We start from the raw sequence: 18,120 nt of genomic DNA on the forward strand, positions 1-18,120 counted from the left end.
GTCATCTGCAAATCTGCTAAAGGTTTCTTATCTTCCCCATTGTCTGTGTCATTAATGAAGATATTAAATAACACTGGTCGCAAGTAAGGACTCCTGAGGGGCACCACTTGTCACTGATGTCTGTCAGGATGTGAAGTAGCATTTTAATTTCCATTCCAGTAGTGTAAACGCATCCAAAAATTACCCAGTGGGTCAGAAATTTATCATTTGCTGTTCTCTAACATAGAAATTGTGTTTACAAGCCTGAAAAATTCAAGAATTGCTAAGAAAATGTTATTTTTATTAATGTAGAGACCATTTCTGGGTAAAAGAGGAAACTGTCATTACACTAACTGGTATGGTTTGAAACAATAAAGAGAATTTCAAAACCAGAGTCTTTCTTTGGACCTGAAATAAAAACAGCAGCTTTCTCAGCTAACCACAGTACTCTGCATGTAGAAGCGTATGGAGAGTACTGAAGCTGCAATACCAGAGTATGCTTATCTGTAAAGCCAGCCAGCTTTACCATCCCCCAAAAACATTGCTTACCATAAGAAGAGCTGAAGCACAGAATACCTTTCCTATTTTTTTTAAATAAATCCATTTTTCCCATAAAAGATATTACATCTATCTACTAGGTTTGGTCTGAACAACTCTCTCATTGCTATTAGCAAATGAAAAAAACTTAAACTCCCTGCTTCTAAACTGCCTTTTGTGAAAGGACTAGAGTCAAAAGGCAGTTCTTCAGTAACCCACCATGACCTGTGCAAGAATTTGCCATAAGGAAGCTTAACAGAAACACTGCTTGGATTTCTGTTTGTGGTGCAAGGCACTGTGCTACTCAGCAAGAGCTAAAATCATCCTGATGTTGTACTGTTCTCAGGAGCAGCCACAAAACACTGCTGCAGAAGCCAAATGCTCCTGGATTAATTTCTACCAAAATATGGTGTGGCCATATGCAGAGAGTGGCAACAAAAACACACACATCACAAAGTATGCAAAACAGTAGCAATTTGTAAGCTTGGAATCATAGTGACTTTCCATCAGAAGAGTTAAAAAGCCTTTAACTGAGTTTCAAAGCAGATCTAGGGTTTTATCTGCGTGATTAAGTAAGGCTTTTAACAAGTAAAGCCTGTAATTAGGCATAATGATAGTGGAACAAGCAAAGTTAGAATAATGCATATTAATTCTAACTTAGGAAGAGATCCGCTTTTAACAGCATTTCATGCTCTTCCTATTCAGAGAGGGTTATTTCCTCTTCAAGGTGCTGGAGCTGTGCTGGAAATTTCCCACAGCACCTGTACCAGCACAAGAATTTCTTGCTAGGAAGACAGCCACAAGTACCATGCTGGCTCAGATTGTCCCCAGGCTCCAGGAGCACCAGTTTTTAGAATTTCTAGAACATTCAGGAGGTTTCATTCCAAGAGGCTCATAAGAATTCAATCCCAGGTGGTATTATGCTAAGAGGCTGCAACAAAGAGTTACGATTTTGTTTGTTTTGAACTGCTCAGCTCTTAACAAAACGTAGTGCAAATGACATATTTAAGGCTTCTTTGAACTTCAGTCAACACATTTCTCTATAGTATGGAAGTAAGTCACATGAGTAAGAGTTCACAACAAATCTTCGTTGAAATCAAGATAGGAGATGGTACTGAAAAGGTTGGGCTTGACTTTACTAATCTTAATCTGACTTTTACATGACATTTCAACTGTACAGGATTAGAAAACTCCCAGCAAACACGGTACATAACTAAATCAAGAGCCCAACACTGATTTTAGGCAGTATTACAAAATCCTGCACAAAGATTAGTTACATGCCTTACAAACTTGTGCTAATCCTCAAAGAAAGGCTGACAGGGTCTAAAGAAGAATACAAAATTACACTGGATACTGATGCGTCCAGTAACAACAATGAAAAATAATCTCTATAACTCCCACTCAAATAGGAAATCCCAACACAAAAACCATCTGCTAGCTCAAAAAGCATTTTTTAATATCTTAACAGCATTCTGTAAAAAGAACAGAATTACTGTGTCTTTTGTAAGATTTCTATTCTTCAATGAACACAAAGCTTCTTCACTGTTTTTTGGTTATGCCCTTTCAGCTAGTAGCAGATATGATAAATAACACTAGGGAAAAAAAAATCACTGCTGTAGATCCACAACAGAAGACAATTACAGTAAGACAGTGTACCTGTAACTCCCTTAACATAAAGTGTAAAGAACATGGATCATCATGAAAAGTTGTTTTTCACATACTTGAGTTGCAGAATCAAAATTCAGTGTTTTCTAAATATTTCTTATACTAAATTCAAGAGCACAGAATCAGGTACAAATCAACTCGTGGAAAATGATCCACAGACATCCAGAGTCCAAAGGATTAAATCAGCCACAACAAAAGAAAATCCAACCCAACAACAACAACAGCAGGGCAAAGACAATAGTGGCATTGACTACTTGAGTAGAACAGAAATGCTCTGCCACCGCAACTCCCTCTTCAGCAGAAGACATGAATTCATTATCCAAAATTCAGGTTTGTTTTTTTTCTACTATTTACAATCCTTCCCTGAGTTCCTCTTCTAAGTTATCTCACAAGATCTCAGCCCCTGTCCTATAAGCTCCCTGTAATTCCAACCCTGTGTCACAGCACACCAGCAGATCTTTTTGCCTTCTCAGATTCTGCTTCCCCAATCCCTTCCATTCATATCCATATTAGCATCTTGATTTGCAAATCCACTTCCTTTGATTGCTATCCTTTTACCTGAAACAGCTTTCATCTATTCCCTATCTCTCTGAGAAAGCTTTCACCATACCTATTCAGCTGGCAAACTTTTTTTTTTCTCCACAAATCACCTTTATATGGATTTGCATCTTTACTGGATTCCAAATATGTTTTATACTAGAGAAGTAAAAATATCTGAAAGGTGTTGCAAATGCTAGTTGTCTGTATGTGTAACATCAGAACATTATGTGGAGTGATAGTGAAACACAGTTATGTAATGCAGACTTACCCAGTAGGTTAAGGAAAACTCTGGAAAAATGTTATATCACTGTAGGCTATTTAACACTCATCCTCTAGGAACCCCAAACAAACAGAACATTTTTTTTCCTCTACTGAAGAATATTTTTACTTTTACCAACCTAAAATTATTCTAGATGAGAAAAATGCCCCCTGCCTCTCAGCCTCAGGGCTTACAGAAACAACCTGGCGTGTTGTTCTCCACCACCTTTAGCAGAGAAAAGCATATGATGGACACTGAAATAGTTTAACTCACCAATAAATGGAATAGAAGCCAAAGAGTCACCAGGTGGGCTGGAACCTGATGCTTTCCTTTCCTCTATTCTTTTTATGTGGACTTCTCTCCGAGCATCGTTAGGTAACCAACAGGTAGTGTCCGAGGCTGCCTCTTGGTCATTTACAGCAAGAATGTAGGACTGATGCCTCAAAGGCTGTGGAGTTTGGTGGCCAGAAGGTGATTTGTCCCGCATGACCACTGTGTCTTTGTCATTTCCCTGAACATCCGTTTGCAGACTTTCAGACTCACGGACATCTTCCCTTTCAAAACCATGAATCTTTTGTCTTACAGAACCATCTACATTGTCAGAGGTAGTTGAACACTCACTTGGCTGAACAAGTTTGGCAGAAGCTGGAGACAGAGAGGAGGGTTGGATGGTTTTACCAGTTTCTGTTTTGTGATCTGGGGCACCTTCTGCTCGGATCCTTGACTGTTGGTTTAACAGACCGCTCTGATGCAAGTGATTTACTGTTCTTTGGTCTTTGTTGGCAATAGCATCCAGGCCCTGGTTAAGGGGAATAGATGATTTTGCTGCATAGGGAGCTGAGTTCTTCAGAGAGCTACTTCTAGAACTTCTGGCTGGTGTGAGACACAATCTCTCTTGTGAAACAGCTGCAGGTTTTGAAACTCCCCCAGGAGTTTGCAAATCTCGAGAAGGCTGTAACATTTTAAAATCTGGTGAAATTTTCTGAAAGTGAGAACCGGGTAGAGAAGCTCTACTACCAGTTCTCCTGTTGTCTGAAATATAAGCATTTGGAGCTACAGGAAAATTTTGACCTCGAAGGGACATATGAAATGCATGCTGTCTAGATCTCTCATAAATACCTCGCCGATCATCTTGTTCAGTAAACCCTGTCCACTTGTAAGTCTTTCTCCTATCTCCATTTGTATCTGCAATCATATTCTCAGAATGAAAGTTTTCTAGCACTTCACCCTGTTTGCTGAGATAATCCCATGACCGAGCCCTGTGATTTCTAGCATTAACTGAAGGCGAAGTTAGAGTATCTTGTGAAGCACTTCGTGGCCACTCTTTCATCAACACAGGATCTTCAAGTCTTTCCTGGGATACACTTCTCTGCCGGATCTGAACAGACTGGGGAACCCTGTCGTGAGAGGTGCTCCTGCGCCGTACCTGAGAAGCAGTGCGGTTTGGCACCACCTGATTATAATCAGTTGTACTCTGAGAAGCTGCTCTTAAGCTGTCTAACCTCTCCTGTATTGTTCGGGAGCCGTACATGTGCATGCGCCTGTTATCAATGTACTCTTTGTAAGTTTTGTAGGTCTTCCAGTCTATGTGCTGGTGGGAGGATGGAGAACTGTAATGATTAGTAGAGACTGAGGGTGAGTCCGTGGCTTGAGTAGGAGGTCTAGTGCTTGGGATTCCTTCTGGACATACTACATAATTTGAAGCTTTACTTACTGCTCCAGTTGTATCAACTGGTCTTGTTATTGGAGTCTGGGGAAGGACAATGGCAGTGGACACTGAGGATGACGGTGATGTGGTCCGTGCTTTCAGACTAGTTTGATCTTTTAAGCCGTATCTTACTTCCTCTGTCCTGTGTGAGGGACCAGCGTGATTATTTCTGCAAGATGGCAAATCTACAGCCTTCTCAGAAGGCACAATAACAGTCCTTACAGTTTCATTGCAAACGCACACGGCTGTATTTGATTTTGCAATGTCTGTTGGTGACGGAGGCACTTGTATTTCCATTCTGTAGGCCCTCTCTGGCTGTGTCAATGCCCGTACTGGTCTGCTGACTTGCTGCTTCCCCAGCGAGAAGTCAGAAGAAAGCTTGTCTGCAGCTTGTGCCTTAACAGAAGCTGCGGATGTCAGACGCGGGTAACATATTGGCGGTGGTTCAGGTATGTTGTGGGCATTACCACTGTAGGCTTCGTTGCCTTTCAGGTAGGCATCTTGGGAATACGCCTGTGGAGAGAGGATTAAGTGAGTATTCAGTGGAGAGGGAGATGGAAAAGTTAGCCATCCAGTATTTGCATGATCAATCTTCAAGAGAGGGAACACAAGTTCAAAACTGACACTGTCTCTAATTTTAGACAAAATGTTAGTTAAAAAGATAAAAACAGCATTCCATCCCCTTACTGATGGGGGAACAAGACACAGAACAAGCAAAATCATTACATACACTCCCTCCCTCAATTAAAAAACGCAACTGATGACCAATTTCAGGAAATACTGCAGGTAGGGCACTGAGACAGGTTTCTCAAAATCCATGAACACAAAACACAGTATTTTTCTCCCCCTTAATTTTGCTTTCTAATGTCATGTTTCATACATTCTTCCCATTGAAGCTTCACATTGCTGGAAACCAGAATTTCACAGCAATCAATAGGTTAAAATGCTGCATAATAAATTCAACCAGTACTAGAAAATTCTCTATTCACTTTGTGTATAAAACAACTTTGTTCATTTAATGTAGTACATATGAAAAAAGTACACACACTCCTCTAAGATGTCTTCTACATAAAAGCTACTGTTCCTAAACATATAATGAATAAATTAAAGCAGTAATATATTTGTTGTGAGCCAACACCCTCTAAGTCATCTTACATTTTAAAGGAGGCAGCAAGTACATGGTACACAAATCTTACTGCTAAAAATATTAATGACATTTAACATTTTTAACTTCAAGGAACAAACAGTAAGAAAATTCATACATATCCACTACTGTCCACACCCCATTGAAACACAAACTGAAATCTCAAATTGATTTCCTTAGTGCACTTTGCACCTTTATGCAGAAGAGCCTGACTCCTGAGAAAAAATGGTTATATTACACATCGTATGTCTCTGCAGCATTTTAGAAAAGCAGCATTTGTCACTGTGAAATTAACAGAACATCCAAAATAACAAATTAATGAGAAGCATACAGCATACTTAAACAATATCCTATTATTGAAAAACTTTAGCATGACTTCTCTCAGTTTGAACATAATGCAATAAAGAGCCAATGCAGAGCCTGCCAGTATAACAGAAGATTAAAATAATTTCTCAGGGCTTTTACACGCTTAGGCGTGGTATCATAACACAGCATTTCCTGTCCAAATCATAACATGCTCAATTCCAGAATATCAATGTGCTCTGTCTTAACACGAGACAGATTATAAAAGCCCAAGAGCAGCCATAAAATTAATACAGAGCAAAGTACAGAGGAGGGCGAGGCATTTACAATACTGCTGCAACGTTACAATGAGCATTAGTAAAATGCAAAATAGTAAAGCACACCGAGAGAAAAACAGACCAAATATTGCAGGCACAAACCACAAATCAAAATATTAGCATTATGAAGAAAATTCATTTCAGATTATTTAGCTCTATCTAGCTCATTTCCAACAAACTTGCTGTTTCATGTTCTTGCTTCTCACAAATCATTCAGCAAAACATGCCTTACAAAACCACGAGAGAAATGGCTACTGTACATTTCTTACCAGTGCTGTGACATCCTTTGTAAACTGCAGCTGGTAGAAAACAGGAAAACACAGTAAAAGCTGCTTACAGATGTAAAGGTAGAATTATCTTGTCATATTGATGTTGACTACAGCAAGCTAAAAATACAACTATACTGATTTCACTGGAAGGTACCAACAGATGCAAAGGGCAGTAGAGCATAAAAAATAACTTCACCCTCCTTGCAAGCATGTCCACTCAGCCTTTTATTTGCTCCTTGCATTTATCCTGTAGCTTTACAGAAAGCAAAATGCATTTGTGCCATTTTGCCTTGGTGCATCCCTACAGCTGCCTGCAGAGAGCTCTGGCTCTATGCAACGAGACTTCCCTTCCACTACAGCAACATTACTGTCTCTCGTTTCCCCTGGGCTGCTCCCACCCCTGCTTCCTGGTGACGAAACAACGGCTTTATTATGCACTTAAAACAGCACGCCCCTTCCCCACATATATCTGAACATGACCACAAGCTGTCAGCTGACTGCAGCTGCTTTCACGCTGTACATCTGAAATTAGAGGAATGATGCTGCAGAAACACTCCACTCACATGATTTTTCCTCCACTCATAGTAAAAATCAAGCCAAGCTTCCACTGGCACATTTAATGGAGGGAAAGAGCACACAAAGATAAATATTTCTAAATCTTTAAATAAATGGCTATTTAAGATCTTGATGGTTTGTAAGAATTTAAAAAAAAAAAAATTGGAAGAGATACTGAAGACCCAGAAAACAGATTAAGTGAGATACTACTGACATGCAGGACAAACAAAACCAATCACCTCCTCCACCAGAAAACAATTATCAATTTATACAGCTCATAAAAAGGCTGATATCCCACCTTCGCTGGGATATGCACACCAACAACAAATACACCACATTTATGTTTTTGTAAAACATTCCCCTGACAAACAATGCTTCATTTGACTTTGACAGCAGAAAGGCTAGATTCCGAAATTGGTGTGATCTGATCGTAGCTGAAGACTACAGATGAGTACAAATATTAGTTCTCAGCTCTTGACAAAATTTATCACAGATATTAAAACATCACCTTCAGAAGACAACATTCTCACAGAGTCCAAAATGAGATCAGCTTGACTTTTTCCCCCCAATAAAGAGTATATTTCCATGATTGCAGGTATATAAACAGACTGACAGTTCTGTGTAAGAGTTACTGGAAAAAAGGTGTTGATGATGGAAAGCGTATTTCTCTTTTCAGTCGCATTTCACCCACTTCCCAAGGAAACACTGAAACAAAGCTGAACATCCTTCCACGAAAGAGGAAGTTTATAAATGGGACTGTGAATTTTCCACAAAGAATATTAAATATCTTGGTTTCATAATTCTGATTAAAGGCCGACAGAGAAATCATGCAACTCACAAAGAAATGCATGGATCCATTCGGAATAATGTCATGCTGCATTATGCATTATCAGCATACATTCCACTATGAAATATTTTAATTACTTTAAGCAGAAAGTGATGGTTAAGTTTTTAGACATTTAAAGGTTAAAAAATGTGAAATACATCAATATCAAATTTAATCGTTCATACACTGTTTTGACACAACACAGTTTGCAACTATAAAACACAGCTTGAATATTACTCTATTCTCCCCTTAGCTTCTCAAATCATAGAATCATAGAATCACATGGGTTGGAAAGGACCTCTGAGATCATTAAGTCCAAACCTGGATCCACTACCGCCACAGTTACTAGACTATGGCACTCAGTGCCACATCCAGTCTCTTCTTAAAAACCTCCAGGGACAGAGAATCCACCACCTCCCTGGGCAGCCCATTCCAATGCCTGATTACCCTCTCTGTAAAGAATTGCTTCCTAACATCTAACCTAAACCTCCCCTGGCAGAGCTTAAGCCCATGCTCTCTTGTCTTACTGAGAGCTGCCTGGGAGAAGAGACCAACCCCCACCTGGCTACAACCTCCCCTCAGGCAGTTGTAGAGAGTGATGAAGTTTCTCCTGAGCCTTCTCTTCTCCAGTCTACACAATCCCAGCTCCCCCAGCCTCTCCTCAGAGGACTTGTGTTCAAGTCCCTTCACCAGCCTTGTTGCTCTTCTCAATGTCTTTCCTGAACTGAGGGGCCCAGAACTGAACACAATACTCCAGGTGTGGCCTCACCAGTGCTGAGTACAGGAGAAGGATCACTGCCCTCGTCCTGCTGCTCACACTGTTCCTGATACACGCCAGGATGCCACTGGCCTTCTTGGCCACCTGAGTACACCGCTGGCTCATGTTCAGATATATCAAATAGCAAAGGATATATTATGTGAAAACGCTACTCTTATCTTTAAGTGATTGCAACAAACTATATACTCATAAAAATGTCATTACAGTATGGTCTCAATTTAAGTCTTTTAAAAAGTCTTAAACCAAAAAAAAGCCTTGCAACTTAAAACTTTTTTAATATCCAGATCAGTGATGTTCCTGAATCAGACACCAGCCAACCCACTTGAATTCCTACAGGAGCTGGATACTCAGTAGTTATTCAGAAGTCCCAAGAGGATCCAAAAGTCAGTCTTGATGTTTTATGAGCACTTTTCCACCTTCTCAAAACAACAGTTATGGAAAGCTTACCATACAAATGCAACAATTTAGAGTGACATTAAAGGCTCTGATGGATAACAGCTCTGCAAAAATTACTAGAAGAAAACTGCTGGGCTCACAGTAAGAACTCAGCATGTTTCCAGCTATTGGGTACAATTTCTTCTCCATCTTGCAATCTGGTTTTGTTTGCACCAAGTTTGCAAGCTCCTATGGCAAAGAATTCATTTCGTACTGCGAATCTGTAGCCATTAAGGGTTTAACTCCTAAGGTAATACATTCATGCCATATTATAGGCAAAACAGATTTTAAGCAAATGAAGCATTTTACAAGGTATTTAATTAACCATCTAAAATTCACCTAGAGGGTTTGGATTCCATTTTCTCCCACTTGATTTTATGCCATTAGATGTCAGAATAATAACAGCCAAATGTACCAGAATTCCTCTGGGTAAGAATTACGGTGAAACCTGCACCATCCAGAGTTGGAACCAACCCTGTCCTACACCACTTAGTCCAAATCCATAAAAAAACCCAGTCCTGTGTTTCACTGAGGATGAGTATGCTTCACTACAGGATGAATATGCTTCACTAAAGGATGAATAACAACATTGATTTCATCAGAACTATTTGCAAAATTGGAGAGAAGCGTTTTGATGAGTCAGAAGCCAACGTGCACAGCACCTTGCAAGACTGAGCTTGAGGCATTCTTCTGTCCTTCTTCCAACCAGTTTGGCTTCAGATTATATTTCTTTACTGCTAAATTCTTCTCTTTCCCATTCCTAACTTATTCTCAGTTAGCATGAGTATGAGAATTGCACACCAGAAAAGTTTTACAGTTGGCTTAAGAGGAAATGCTTCCTAGTTATAGTTTGTTCTGGCAAGAATGTTATTAATACAGCTCAAGTGCTTTCGTTTTACTCAGACACACCCAAACACTACAGTTAGACAACATTATTTGAAAAAAACCCCACACACCCTTTCTTCCCAAAGGCAGTGCAATTTTAGTATATAAAATTTAATGATTTTAATGCTTTAAGCCCAAAAAATTTTATTTCCAAATACAAGAGACTTTCTTGTAAATATTAGTCTAAGTTGAGGTTAGGAGGTTTGATGCAAATGGTGTTTTCTAACATATGCAATATTCAATAATAAAGTTTCAGTCTCTTCTTCTAGGTTACTATGTCTTCACACCACATCCCTCCTCCTTCCATTTGTACTTGCTTCCAGAGCTTTAATATTAACCTCTGTGACCATCAGTAACTATGTCAGTACAAAATCTGAGAGTAAAAAAATGCTCCAAGACTCTGGATTAAATATAGCTACTTATGAATACATCTCTATCTTTATTAAATATAAAGCAAATGAAAATATTTCACAGTTTGCCAATAAAACAGTCATGTTGCTGCTCCACTAGGTCTGATGCAAGTGGATGGCATAGGGGAGAAGGAAAAAAAAGTAAAGACAGTCTTTAACATTAAAGTTGACCTGTAGTCAGAGACATGAGGTTCCTGGTGCATATAAAACTCTAAAATAAATTTCCTCATGCATGTTACTTTTCTTTATGGTGTTGGGGTCTTTTTTGGTTTGGTTTTTTTCTTTTGTTTCCTTCTCAATACAGGTGCACCACTGGCAATTTCAGGGTACTACAATGCCTTGAGAGCCACCAAATTCCACAAAAATACTGAGTTCAGAAAAGATAATGTAGCAAACTCTTCTTTTCTGCTCAGATCTCCCTATACACTGAAAAGTTCCATATCACCTGACTAGAAAGAAGTGGGGAAAAAAAAAAAATATGTTTCAGTTGACTTTCATTCACTTTCCTGGTCACTCCTGTCTAGGATTTTATGGTTCCCCTACTATCTATGACAAGAGAAACATTTCTGTTCAAATGTGGTCAACTTTCAGTTATTGATATGTAGTTTCATGGGTCCGTAATTTTACAGAAAGATTAGATTAACTAAATATATCAAAAACAAAATAGTAAACTGCCCCCTTTTATTTTCATATTTACCATTATTCACAGAATGCCCAATAAAATCTTCTAGTAAATGAAAGAGTTCCTTCTGGAATGGCAAGGTACATTTCAACAGATTTGTACACTGATAAAATTTAATGATGACAACATCTAAGACTAGAAGTAACCTCCTACCTTTTGGGGCAACTCCTGTAAGGAAATGATTTTTTAGAACTGTTTTGAAATTAAACTGTTGGAGGTAGAATAGAAGTTAGGCATGATGGAACTTTTGAGTGGGTCATAACAGAAGTGCCAGAAAATGAAAGATGAAAAATCAGGGTGACTTGCTGATAGTACGTATCTGTTTATACACACACACACAACACAGATATACATATTTACAAAATAATATCTACATAAATATATTTACCTAAATTAAACCCTATATAAGAACATTAATATGATACATTTCAAATAACCTTCCCAATGCAGATCATATTAGAGATAGCATTTTCCAAAGAGTGATGTTTTCAAACGCCTGATACATAGAAATTCAGCAGCTGGTAAGCTACATTCTTCTTTACACACACAAGGAACAATCAGCGAATAAGTAAATTCCAACATGAACATTCCCTGAAAAAAATGGTCCAAAAGCCCTGCATACTAAGGACACCCTAACACACATCTGTTAGACACTACAAAATCTGTTGACAAGATTCCTAATACCTGTAAGTAGGCTTAGCAAACTCTATTTTCTCTCTCTAGAGAGCACCTTTACATTCAGTATTTTCCATGTAATACAAAATGTTTTTGAATAACTGAAAAGCTGTCACAATTTGAACAGCATTTTAGCTGTTAGCATTAAACTTGTTATCTAAAGGCTACAAAACAGTTACAGTTTCATTGAATATACTTGAGAAAAAGGAACTATTTGTAGTTGACCTAAATGTGTCTTCCCATTTGCATGAAGTCAGTGGTAATGCCAAAATTCTGCCAAAAAAGGTTGAGAATGCTACAGAAATTGCACATAGATACATCAAATTCGAAGCATTGAGGAGAACACACTACAAAAATAATCATCCTCCTCCTCCTAGTTTCAAAACTGTTATATATCTAGAAATATTTCAAAATCATCTCTTTTGGTAAGTTTAAGCAATCACATATTTGAGGAGGAGCATGAAAAAAACCCGAACACATACATAGTTGTCAAGAGTTCAACTTTTTGTCATGGATAGAGATGTTTTAAATATCCTTTTCCCCATCCACAAAGTGACATTTTCAAGATCACGCCAGTGAACAAATGCGACTGACACTGATTTCACTAACGGCAGTTCCACATGTAATTCCCTTCCAAGCGAGTACTGTTCACATGCCACTGACACAGGGCAGTAACCTGTGGATTGGACCACTTCATTGTTACTACTGATGAATGGATTTGAAGGCCTGTTTTCAGGGAATTCAATATACCAAGAGGTTCACAGACATATATGGATATTTCTGAACACTAAACTCGAGGTTTATAAATAGCGAACTAAGGATAGAAACGAGCAACTGTTTCAAGCAATCAGCCACCAGCACATGGAATAGATTGCCAAGTACTATAAAACTTACCACAACCAGCATTATTCCTGAATATAATGAAACTATTCCATCCTCATTGCACTAGATATACCTTTCATTAGCTCCTCCAATATCCACTAGTGTTTTGGGGTTTTCTATTTTTACAGCACACTAGTATTTAGCATCAGTTTAAAATGAGTAGTACTGTCTGAAGACATTTACAGTGAAATTTATGACATATGCCAAACAAAAAAAGTTAGATTATTTAACACTCTCTAATAACTTATATTTAACAATCTATAATGCATTCTTACATAACACAGCTCCAGGTGTTTTTCCTCTACTAATAAGGCCACTGTCCCTTACCATTTACCATTCACTTTGCACTTATAGTGACACTACAACTACAGAAATAATTGTTATCCCTTACTTATATGAGTTCTACCTTAATTCACAAATAAGAATTTGCTCTGAGATTTACACATTTTTTTACATAAGATTTCCACAAAAACTAATACAGCATTAATCACAAAGATAAAACCAGAAAATTTAAAAAGTGTGCAGTTTCTCAGCTGGAAATAAAAATTTACTCTCTTTTCACAGGAAGTGAAAGGAGTAACATTCTATGCTGTTACACTGAAAGTATTTTAAACATGTTCAGATTTGAGTAGAGCAAAGCTCTTCACCAAATCTTGTAATGAGAACTGTGCATCCTAACCCTCTCCAGAGGAACTGCATAGATTTTTCATTTTACTGAAGTTACAGTGATGCACTCACTTGAGCAGTCTCAAAGGCCTGCTGATTTCTGTTTTAGAAGTGCTAAGATTTTTCCTCCTCTATGGTGGGCTAAAAGACAAAAAACTACAGGCTTTAACTGACCATCTCTGTTGTGAGATGCAATTCATTTTTATCAATCTTCATAAATTGCAACTCTGTTGGCAAAGACTGACACTTGAAAACATATCTACTAAAGTAGTCCACGGCAGGACAGAGTGAACAAACTGCAGCTATCCAAAGTCTTTTCCAATAGGTCCAAGTGCACTCAGTGCTCAGTCTTGACGACTACAGAAAACACCTCTCTCTTCTCGGCTTTCCTCTGGCAGATCCTACGTGGAACTGAAACTCCTCAAGAGAAGTTCACTTTTACCCAAACAAATGCATCTTAGTAAACAGCAGCATAAACTCTCCTGTATCATGACCATGTACCAACTCACCCAAACAGCAAACAACTGTCAGAAGGAACTCATGGAAACTATAGAGGTAACACAAAGCATTTTCTGCAAAATCATTACTTCATCTCTCAAACCTAATCCCTTTTCTATCTTCAACAGAGGAGCCTCACACACAAAATTCACAACTCTGTCACATCTTACAACTCAAAAGGAACTTTTTTATAACAACACCTGAAAATTATTCCCATACATATATCCTGTCTTTTCCTAAAACTTCCACAGGCAGATATTTTTTCTCTTCTCTTTACCCATCAATCTCCTCCTGGAGAATGACCTTATTTTCTTTTTGTCAATATCCTTTTCTAACACAAATGTAACAATTACCTTTTTTCCTTTCTCTGGCCCCACTACCTCACTTGTTGACATAAAGTTATATCCAATCAATTGCTTTTCATCTCTACTTCACCTGAATGCTGCACTTCATGTTTCATTGGAAGAGGGAAGATGTCACCCAGCCAAATACAAAGGTTTAATAATTTACATGTTAGCACTATTCTTCCATTTCTACACATTCACAGTACCAATAAATAAATAAATAAATAAAATAAATAGACAATTTAAAGGAAAAAAAGCCCCAACACCAACAGCTTTCTCCTCCCACTGATTCATGCAATCAGAACTCACACCCCACCCCCAACATTTTCTGTGTTGGATTGCTGAAATATTTCTTTATCAAATGTTCTCAAAATATCACTTCTATTCTAATAACCTTGGTTTGTTGGCCTAAATGGTTGAGTTCCTGCATTAATCTCTATCTCCAATTCAAAACAAAGTTTCCTGCTTTTTTTCCTTACCCATTAATTTGACCTTTAATACTGGAAAACAGCTACTGAAACATACAGTTTTTCTTAACTTAAAGGCAATTTTTACTAATTGTGTGGATTAGAAAATACACTTTTCCAGCTACTAACCAAAAAGTCTACCCTGCTTGTCATCTTCTCCTTTCCTCTGCTTCCAATTAAAAATAAACTAGAGCATAACAGTATTTTAGGTGTTTTTCTAATTTTCACGATATGCACTTACACATCATGTATTATTCAAGGCTCTTTTGGACTTAAAGACACTAAATGGGAGATGAATTATCTCACTATAGGAGATAATATAAGACCTCAGTGCAAATTGAGAGCATATAGGCACTAGTGCAACAAAACATTTACAGCAGTCACAATTTAAAAAAAACTGGTAATAACCTTCAGCACATTCATCACCTTGCTTCTTTTCCAGAAAATCACTCACAAATAGTGAGTCACTAACAAAAGTAAATTTTAACCTTCATATGCTAGTTTTTAAACTCATATTATTTAGAATTAGACAACCTGGTCAAAGGAAGCAATCCAACTCATAAATTCTCATCATGGCTAGGCTTCATGAACAAAGATTTGAGAAGGGCTCTATCCACGCTTGCTACAAGCGCACTGATGTCATAAATTCTAACATAAGGAAATTAATCCAAATTATAATAAAAACACAATGTATTTTTTTAAACATGCTAGAAATATCATGTGAAGATGGTATTCCCTATATTTGGATTCCTCTGAAATTTCAGGCATGGCAAGGAGGCAGGAAAATATCTAAGGAGCGACAAAGAGATAAATGTTAACTCTAATTATTTGCTGATAGTGGAGTTCAAAGACTCTGTAACCAACAACAGAACATTTTTATTTAGTCAATAAACTCTCTGAATAGAAGCTTCATAAACATACCAATTGAAGGATGTCCTCGTCTTTTGGCATAACACTAAGTTCCAATATGCTGTCACTGAAACAAATAGGAAAAAAACATACATCACACATTAACTTCTGGAGAAGATTTCAAATTCTTGTTACAGAGACGAGTCCGTTAACTTCTACAGATGACAACTATTCAAAAACTCCAACACTCAGCTATTCTGACAAATACTTTACACAACAGAAATAAACACTGATTTCCATTAGAGTCTTAGCAAGTCAGAGTAAGAACAGAAATCCGACTCAAGAACACAACTCTGTTCTCAGTAAAACCAGTTTATTGAGCCAACACACTGGGTTTGGCAGGGTTTTTTTCCATGAAGTCCTAAGGTATACCACTTGTTTGGAGCTTCTTGGACAAAACAATGTGACAAATTTATGAATACAAGATAAAACTTCTCTCCTTCTTTGATTTACAATTAAGTCTCTAAAATTGCTAGGGAGAAGACATAACCACCACATCAAGTGAAAAGTGGAGCAATACCAAGGCAAGCACTGACTTACACCTTTCCACTCCAATCACCTCCTGGCAGAATCAGCTTAAATACATTTAGTCATCCAGATGACATCTGAAATATGGATGAAAAACGCTTGCTATTTATAAGTGCTGCATTTGTCAGTCTGAATTGCTGAAACCAAAAGCAGTAGCAGCAGCATAAAGATCCAGGAATCCAGACAGTTCAATCAATGTGACTCAAATACAGGCAAAATCAGGACACTAAATGTACCAGTTATCCAGAATCAAGTATTTTAAAACAGTGAAACCCACTGTCTGCATCTACCAGAAGAAGGTATTTTTACAAGCAAGTGAGAAATATGTGCTTGTAACATGGAATACGAAATAGCTGAATTCATTATCTCATCTGACATAAAGGAATAATCTCTTCACATTCATTAGATGTAAAGGGGAATAGGAGAAGGGCTACAAAAGACTAAAGTACAGTCTATTCTAAACTAGGCTGGAAAAACAGAAAATGAAGATTCTATGACCATTATTTAGAAATCGCATATTACATGTCACAAGAAAAAAAAAAAGTGTATTTAAAAAAACTGACCAGTACCAGCATAAAAAAAAAGGCATACAACCTTACTGGGTATGTCAGACCAGAAATTCGCTGTAAATACAACACATCAGCTGAGAAAAGATAAAACCAGCACAAAAAAAGATAAAACCAGCCCCAACTTCAGGGCACACTGATCAGCTTATGAAAGCACCGAGGAGGACCTCAGTTTCTTATTTCTGCAGAAAAGAGAGTCATCATCTCAAACATGTAATGTGTGATTTATTATGCTTCCTTATATGAAGAATGTTTTTATTTTGTGGTTCCTTTTCCATTTTTTAGCAACCGCAGACATAAGGCTGCATTCCAAAATAGCAGAGTAAGGGTATTTGGTTTCACAATCTTCTTAAACCATTCTTCATTCTGGAGAAAAGTGTTCTCCAAGAAGCATAAATTACTTTAGTTTTAAAACCAAGTATCAGCAGTGATTTAAGTTTTTCTTTTTAAGTCTACATACATCTAGGAAAAAATGAGTCTTCAAAAGCCTTGTTAAGATTTTTCAAAATACTGAATTTTAAGAAACAAGAGAGTATTGACTTTATGTACATTTACAATAACATACCCCATTTTGACTGAATGCATAAACAATGGAACTATTTAAAATTATTCTTTCTAAGTAGTGTCATCATGAGTTGACTTATCTAAACTTCTTTGTATGGATTTTAAACTATCTATCAGCTGTAAAAGAAAAAAATAATATGAAACAGATACCACAGCTTGAGGCACTTCTAAAGAATTGTTCAGACTTCATTTCTATGTGTGGATAGCATGTATGTATTCATCCTATTAGGCAACTGATAATAATCAATGCTTACTTGCAGGGTGAAGACTTTGGATGTTAGAAATATGATAAACAGCACTGCTCCTCTTAAAGTGCTTTTTATATGAAGATACATAATCTGAGACAGAATAAACCATACTCATTCAAATATCTTCTGTGTTGCCCCCTGATTTATTTTTTTAAGAAGGTAATTAAATCTATTTCCACTCACACAGTTAACAGCATTTTAGTAGCCATCCAAAAGAGAAAAGAGTTCCATTCAGCAGCAATGTTTTAAATGTCATTCCAGTAACTAGTTAACTACTCTATTCCAGTTTGCCTGAAGAACTTTCTGGAGACAATTTGAATCTTCCTACTTTATATTTTGTGACATGCTCTCAGCATGTTTTTCAATTCTCATATCAGAAACAAAAAGTATTAAGGAAGACTTTTGGTGCACCAGACTATACAATATACATGCAAATTATGAACTAGTAAGTGTTGATAAGAACCACCACATAGAAGATGGT

General features: G+C 37.5%; 1 protein-coding gene across 3 annotated transcripts in view; it reads right to left on the bottom strand.

Moving 5' to 3' along the window:
* Positions 1-18,120, bottom strand: part of ARHGAP21 (Rho GTPase activating protein 21) — a 112,297-nt gene that overhangs the window by 25,187 nt on the left and 68,990 nt on the right. For 2 of the 3 annotated variants that reach the window (XM_050320589.1, XM_050320599.1), the window contains 3 exons: positions 15,746-15,800; positions 6,722-6,751; positions 3,254-5,201 (listed from right to left, as the gene is read on the bottom strand). In XM_050320589.1, the coding sequence (XP_050176546.1) occupies positions 3,254-5,201; positions 6,722-6,751; positions 15,746-15,800 (2,033 nt within the window). The remainder of the gene's footprint in view (positions 1-3,253; positions 5,202-6,721; positions 6,752-15,745; positions 15,801-18,120) is intronic. The other variant, XM_050320606.1, reaches the window with a different exon arrangement.

The sequence above is a fragment of the Myiozetetes cayanensis genome, unplaced genomic scaffold (genome assembly GCF_022539395.1).
Source record: "Myiozetetes cayanensis isolate MyiCay16 unplaced genomic scaffold, myiCay2020 scf1, whole genome shotgun sequence".
NCBI lineage: Eukaryota > Metazoa > Chordata > Aves > Passeriformes > Tyrannidae > Myiozetetes > Myiozetetes cayanensis.